Source organism: Anas acuta, chromosome 5 (genome assembly GCF_963932015.1).
Source record: "Anas acuta chromosome 5, bAnaAcu1.1, whole genome shotgun sequence".
In the NCBI taxonomy this organism is placed as follows: domain Eukaryota; kingdom Metazoa; phylum Chordata; class Aves; order Anseriformes; family Anatidae; genus Anas; species Anas acuta.
The window spans coordinates 23,115,820-23,122,736 of NC_088983.1; the positions used below are offsets into that span (position 1 = coordinate 23,115,820).

The 6,917-nt window shown below is 60.1% G+C and overlaps 1 protein-coding gene across 1 annotated transcript; it reads left to right on the top strand.

Moving 5' to 3' along the window:
• Positions 1 to 986: 986 nt before the first annotated feature.
• On the top strand, positions 987 to 5,648 carry NGB (neuroglobin). The gene is made up of 4 exons (XM_068683090.1): positions 987 to 1,164; positions 1,850 to 1,961; positions 3,065 to 3,184; positions 3,823 to 5,648. Exons 1-4 carry the CDS (start codon positions 1,061 to 1,063, stop codon positions 3,967 to 3,969), a joined length of 483 nt encoding a protein of 160 aa, XP_068539191.1. The 5' UTR covers positions 987 to 1,060; the 3' UTR covers positions 3,970 to 5,648.
• The last annotated feature ends 1,269 nt before the right edge of the window (positions 5,649 to 6,917 follow it).

Genomic DNA, 6,917 nt, shown 5'->3' on the forward strand with positions numbered 1-6,917 from the left:
ATTGTGAAAGATAAAATGCTGCAGTTTTAACAAAGAAAACGATTCTTGCATATGTGTCTTACTGGGACCTGAGACTTTTGGCATCAATTAAGTCTTTTCTAGCACTGACATTCAAAGCACAGAAAACCTGGAACCACATTTTCCTCTGGCTCAGTATCCAGAGATCTGGAAATATCTGTGGGACTCCATAGTTCTATCTAATGGCTCAATTTCTTTGAGTCCATGGGACTCTTCAAGAGCCTGGATTTAGGTAGAAAGCTCTAGCTCTGGGTCTTTTGGAGAAAGACCCCCCGGTGAGTGGAGATGTGGCTGGGGCAGAGGATGTTGTATTGTGCCATTGAACCTGCCTCCTTCTGGGGCTGGATTTCAGTACTCTTGAGTGGAAGAGCCTCCTTTCTGCACCCACTGAGTCAACGTGCTCCTGTTCTGGTCCCAGGCTGCCGTCTTCTCTCCTAATGACAAGAACTAAGCCTGACGGGTAGGAGTACGCTTGTAATGCAATCAGCACCATCGTTACTCCAGAGCCAACTGCTGGTTTTGGTGCCATTTGCACTCTCATCTTGCCTTCATCCTTCTGCTACCCCCAGCTTGCGTGACTGCTCTGGCTGCCTGCTTTCTGCTGTGCTGCTCTGCTTTCTGGTGTGCCACTTCAGCCCCTGGCTGCTCGCTCTTAAGTTTCCTTTGCGCTGCCTCCAGCCGTGGGCCAAATTAAACGCCACATTTCCCTCTGAGCATCAGAGGGAAGAAGTTGGGTGGCCGGGAGCTGTGTGACAGAGTCACCCCTCTCCCAAAGGAGGCAGGAGGCGAGGGCGTCCCCGAGGGCGGGAGCAGCGCCCCCAGCCCCAATTCTCCTCAGGGGGGGCCGGGATCGCTCCTTTTGTCCTCCCCTTGCCCTGCCCGTGAGGTGCGAACCGGGGGGCTCCGTGGGGACGGTGCTGGGGCGGGGGGGACCGGGGCGAGGGGACCCGAGGTGAAGGGGGCTGGGGGGGAGGTGGCGGCGGAGCGAGGGGCGGGCGGAAAGGGGCAGCCCCCCCCCGGCGGGCCGTTCCCCGCCCCCGCCATGGCGAGCGGGATGCTGTCAGGCGCGCAGCGGGCGCTGATCCGGGAGAGCTGGCGGCGGCTGAGCGGCAGCCCGGTGCAGCACGGCCTCGTCCTCTTCTCCAGGTGAGCGATTAAGAGTGGGGGGCGGCCAAGAGACGGGACGGGGTCCCCCGTCACCCCCGTGCGGGTGGTGGTGGTCGCCCCGGTGCCCCCCACCCCCGGTCAGAGGACACACTGTGTGGGTGAGCCCCTCGCCCGAGGAGATCAGTGCCTCGGCTGTGGGGAAAGAAAAGGGAAAAACCTCCGAGAAGTCGCCCCGAAAGCCCGGCGGAGAGTTGGTGGAAGGAAAGGGGAGCGGGGGCCAGGGCAAAACCTGGTGATGCGGTGTGTGGGATCCCCTCATGGAGATAGTCCCCAGGCAGAGGGGAGGCTGCTGGAGTACCCGGGCTCCCCTCAGCACCGGGGCTTCCCCCGGTTTGGGCAGCTTTGGGGCTCATGGGCATCGTGGAGTGGGAAGGGGAAGGCACCGAGCAGGATTTGGGGGAGCGGGGCCGGGCTGGGATGGATCCACAGGTGCCAGAGCCACAGGTCTGAGAGCTGGGACCTAGGGAAAGGGAAAGGGGAGCCCCTTTTGCCAGCAGCTAACCTGCAATCCCCAGGCTAAGTCTCTGGGACTTCCACGTCCTTCACAGGTGGGGAGGGAGCAGCAGGAGGAACGGGGGCATCGGGGTGCTGCTGGCGGGGTGAGCGGGGCTCTGCACCACGTTAAGGACGTGAGGAGATGGGGGCTTCTCTCTCGCTGTTGCAGGTTGTTTGATCTGGACCCTGACCTGTTGCCCCTTTTCCAGTACAACTGCAAGCAGTTTGCCAGTCCTCAGGAGTGCCTGTCCGCCCCCGAGTTCCTGGATCACGTTAGGAAGGTGAGAGCAGGGCAGGAGGAAGCCTCCGGGCAGGGTTTGGGGTTTGGGCTGGGCTGGGAGCACACAGCAGTCTCCTCTCCCCCCAGAGCTGGGAGAGGAGCGATGCCGATGTCGCCTTGCGGGAGCTCGTGCACAGAGGGAGCCAGACCCGGCACAGCAGGAGCCCTCCGAGCCCTGAGGAGCAGCCAGGCAGAGAAAGAGCGCAGCTGTGGCTTGCAGATGCCTTCGTAACCCCGTAACCTCCATCTTCAGGCTGGTTTTCATAGCCTCCATCTTTAAACCAGCGCAGTGCCTCGCGTGCCTGCCTTGCTCCTTGTGAGAAGCTGCTTCAGGACTGCTCTCCTCTGATAGCTGCAAGCTTTTTGCTATTTTCCAGCCCCTGCTTATTGGACAAGTTGTGTCCATTTTTACTTCTGCTATTACTGCCTTAAGCTGAAATAGCTCTTTGCTCTTGTTGGAGATAATTTCCCTGTTAAAATTGCGGAGCACAATTCTATCACTTCTTGGCTTTGCCAAGCCAACTGTGCCCTGGCTTTAATCTCTTCTTCCAATTTGGTCTGTCTGCTCCCTTCATCCCTCGTTAACCCTTCTCTGTCTTGTCTCCATTTGGCTCTTCTTGCACCTCACAGACCACCGTGGTACGTGCTCTGCCAGACCAGGTCTCTTGGCTGTGCTAGCCATCCCCTCACCTCAGAATACCTTGGCTAACCTTAGATCTTGGTAACTTCTAGCTGTCAACTCTAGTCCTGGCAATTCCAGGGCTCCCCTGTAGCTGTCCTGGGCTCCTAGGACCAGATCAGTGTTGGATCTTGGCCCATAACCACTCCGCTGGGGTGCTCTCCTCCCTCCTCTGGGGCAGGGAGTCCAGCAGTGCTGCTTGCTGTAGCACCTCTGGCAGTGTCCTGCAGAAGGATGTGGGGTGTGCTGCCATCGGTGGTGGCACACAGGTTGCAGCAGAGCAAAGGAAAGCTCAGAGGGCACCTGCTGTGCTGGGAGGTGGTGGTGGCCATCAGGCTCAGAAGGGTGAAGCTGAGGGGTTAGTCCCTTCCTCCAGAAGGGCAGCAGAGCCTTGTTAGTGCCCTTCTGCCTCTGTGCTCCTGTAGGTGATGCTGGTGATTGATGCGGCCGTGAGCCACCTGGAGAACTTGCCCTGCCTGGAAGAATATCTCTGCAACCTCGGCAAGAAGCACCAGGCAATCGGCGTGAAGGTCGAGTCTTTCTCGGTGAGGCATCCTCTTCCATCCCGCTGTGGCTGTGTTTGTGCAGCGCTGCCTGCAGCCCTCGGCTGTCCCCACCCTCCTGTGCCCACCTGCTGGGTTCAGCTGGCTGGAGAGAAAGCTGGAGGCTCAGTGCAGCCCCGAGCTATGCGGTGATGTTGACTTGGTCAGGAAAACGAGCTCCCCTCGTTTCCTGCACAGGGAGCGAGGACAGAGGGGAGCAAGGCATTTCCCCAGGGCAATGCTCAGGGGATGCTGAACCTCAGCCCCTCCATGTTTCCAGACATAAACCCACCTTGCTCTGGGTGGTGACACCGGCCAGCCCAGGCAAGGCAGGACACCACGCAGCCCAGGATGAGGAGCAGGGAGGCCCTGAGCCTCCAGCTGGGGCTCCCACCCTGTCTCCTGGCATGGCTCAGCTCTGCTGGTCCACTGCTGTGCCAGGGGACCGGGCTGGCTGCTGGTGTTGGGAAGGCACGGAGGATGGCGTGCAGCTCTCCACTGGTGTCACCCACCCCGCATCAGCCCTTGCTCCCCACTGAGCTGGTGGGGAGGTGAGAGCCAGCAAGGGGCAGGGCAGGGGGATGGTGTGGGTTAGCAGTTCCCCCACTGCTAAGCTTGATGCCTCCCCGTTTGGTTTGCAGACCGTCGGCGAGTCCTTGCTGTACATGCTGGAGAAATGCCTCGGCGCTGCCTTCAGCCCAGACATGCGGGAGGCTTGGACCAAACTCTATGGTGCTGTGGTGAAAGCCATGCGGCGCGGCTGGGAGCCCCTCGCGGAGGGGGACTAGCCTGGCCAGCCCTCCCCGCCGCTGGCCTCGCAGCAGCCCTGCGCGAGGCAGGCGCTCGCCCTCTCTCTGCCTCTCTCCGTCTGTCTCTGTGCACCAGCCCGTCTCCATCTCCTCCAGCCATGCGTGCTTCAGGTCTCTTTCGGTAATCCTGCCTTGCTTTGACACACCACATCTCTGCCTTTGCTGGCGGCCAGTGGGGTGTTTCTCCGCAGTGAAGTGGGGAAGCAGCGCGGCACAGCTCCTCTGCCCTGCCCCAGGCTCCTCGGGGCCAGCTGGAGCACCAGTGCTGGTGCCTGTGCTCTGGTCTTCAGCTGGCTCCCCTCCCCTCCTCTCCCCTCGCTGCCCACCCTAGTTAGATGACAGTGGGAGGTGTCCTCGGAGGCTCACTTGCCTGCAATCCTCTTTGCTGTGCTCGAGACCTGCTGAGGCTGTCACCGCTCGCTTCTCGTGCACGGCTGTGCCCGGTTCAGCTCTGCAGGTGGCGGCTGGCTCGGCTCGCTCCAGGGGCAGGGTGGCTGCGGCCGTGTTGGGCAGCAGAGGCGGGAGCTGGCCGTGCAGTGCTGCCATCCTCCCCAGTCCCTGCGGTGAGCTTTTACCCGCTCTCCTCACCCAGGTGTTGCTCCTGGGTCCATCCTGGTGCTCTCCCCGCTGCGTGGCACCCAGGGTCTTTCCCTGTGTAAGGTTGGTCACGGCTTACTGTGTGTCCTGGGGCTGTTTCGAGCAGTGGGGTCACGTTAATGCCAAGGTAGGGCTGCTCCTAGCGGCTGTGGGCTGCTGCCTGGAAGGATTTCTGTCTGCTTGGCTGGTTGGGTTTAACCTGAGAGCCCGCTGAATCGCAGTAGCAGTGGTGGCTATTTAACGCTTTGTATTGAGGAGAATAAAGTAAATACAAGAAACGATGCCTTAGAATAAAAATGAAGGTTGCAATCATGTCATGGCAACGGCTTCCAGAAATGATTCTGGCTCTCGGCCAGAGGAAGCATAGCTGGAATTTCTCTGCTGATGCTGTCGGGACCTGGAGTGCTTCCCAGCTGCACACAACTGCCCATCTGCGGAGCTTCCTCGCCCTTCGGAAATAACTCCGCCGTACTTGAGACACGGCCACTTCGGGGTGGAGCAGGTGCTCCGTTAGCTGTGTGCAGCAGAGCTGTATTAGGGCAGGAGCAGGAATAAAGCACCTGCTGGAAGAAAGCCAAGGAAGCAGCTGAGAGGCAGCTCCTGCTGGGAGCTGAACGTGAGTGCTTGGAGAAGAGGCCACCTCTATGGGCGAGCTGCTGTGGGACTGGCCGAGCGGTGTTCCCAGCTGTCACTGCCCCCAGGGCAAGGACTTGCTGGGGCCCCTGCCTTCCTCCCCGCTCTGGTCCAGGAGCCAGGGATGGAGGAGCTGCAGGGGAAGCCCTGATATGGAGCAGCAGGGACAGGGGATGGGGATGGGGACGTCCCCTCTGCAGCCCTCAGCATTGCAGGGAGGATCCTGCTGGCTCCCCGTAGGCAGGCGGGTGAGGGATGGGGTGCGTGGCGCTGCACCCAGCCATCCCCTCCTCCTCTAGCTTTCTCAGCTCCTTGACTTCTCCTCCTCTGTACCACATTTTGTGTAAGGCCTAGGGGAAATAAACTAGTCCGTGTGCCTCTTACACCCAGCTGTACTGTTTAATAAAGAACAACAGTGAGCCTCTGCCCTTTTGGCTGCCTGGTGTTTATTTTAATATAAGAGGCCTGAGCAAGCAAAAAAAAAAATAATAAAGGATGATGGGGGGGAGCTTGCTGGTTTCTTGTCAGCAATAGCCTTGGCCATGCTGGAAGTGCTCTCGTAGCCCAGCTGGGCTGTGCCAGGAGCAGGCACCCAGCAGTGGAAGTCTTTTGGTGATTTTGTGCACGGTGGGTGGAGGGCTGAGCTGCGCCGTGACCCGCAGGACGGGCAGCAGAGGCGGCCTGCTGTTGCCTGCTGTCTGCCTGCCAGGTCTGACAGTCCCAGATGGAATTACAGAATTACACCTTTAGGCAACCAACCAGCCTCAGAGCCCTTCTGTGCTGTGCTGCTTTTGTTCTGGGAGGTGGCAGCTGTGCTCTGCCTCAGCCCCGAGGGCGATGGGTGGCCTGCAGGGCTGCGCAGGCCTGGGCACAAAGTCCTGTCCTGTCCCCCTCCTCCCATGGCTCAAATCAAGTCTCCGGGGCCTGAGCAGTGAAGGCACAGGGTAATGGGGCTTGTAGGGCCTCGTTCGGCTGGGATGAGCTCCCCCAGCATGAGGGCCTTGCTCACAGCAAGGGCTCCTCCTGCCAGGTGCGGCCCAGTCTGCTGCTGATTCCAGGCTGACTGCCCTCAGGGTGGGTGTGTGGTGGGGGCAACTTGTTCTTTTCCAGTTTTCACCCAAATGGATGTCTCCCTTCCCATGAGGGGGATGGTTCCAGGGGGAATTTGGGTACGGAATGTTTTGGGAGGGAGGAGGGGAGCAGAAGAGCGCTGTCTGCTGAAACCTAGAGAAAAAGCACCCAAAATGGCTTTTGTTGCTTCCCCAGGGCTTGCTGGCAGGCAGGACATAGGATCATAGAACCACAGCGTGGTTTGGGTTGGGAGGGACCTTAAAGCCCACCCAGTTCCACCCCCCTGCCATGGGCAGGGACACCTCCCATCACGCCAAGTTGTCCCAGGCCCATCCAGCCTGGCCTTGAGCACCTGCAGGGATGGGGCAGCCACAGCTCCTCTGGGCAGCGAGTGCCAGGTCAGCTTTGGGGCTGTCTGGTGGTGCCCCAGGCTGCCCCTCACTGTGGGGGAATGATGAAAGACGGGCAGGGGACCAGTGCCAAGAGCTGTGCCCTTCTGAGGTGACACCATGGGGTGCTCCTCTGCCCCTGTGCCTGCCCCTTTACCTCCAAAAATCCCTCCCAGCCCATTCGGCTCCTCTGGGCACCCACTACTCCCCACAGCCCCAGCCCCTCTCTGGCTGAGC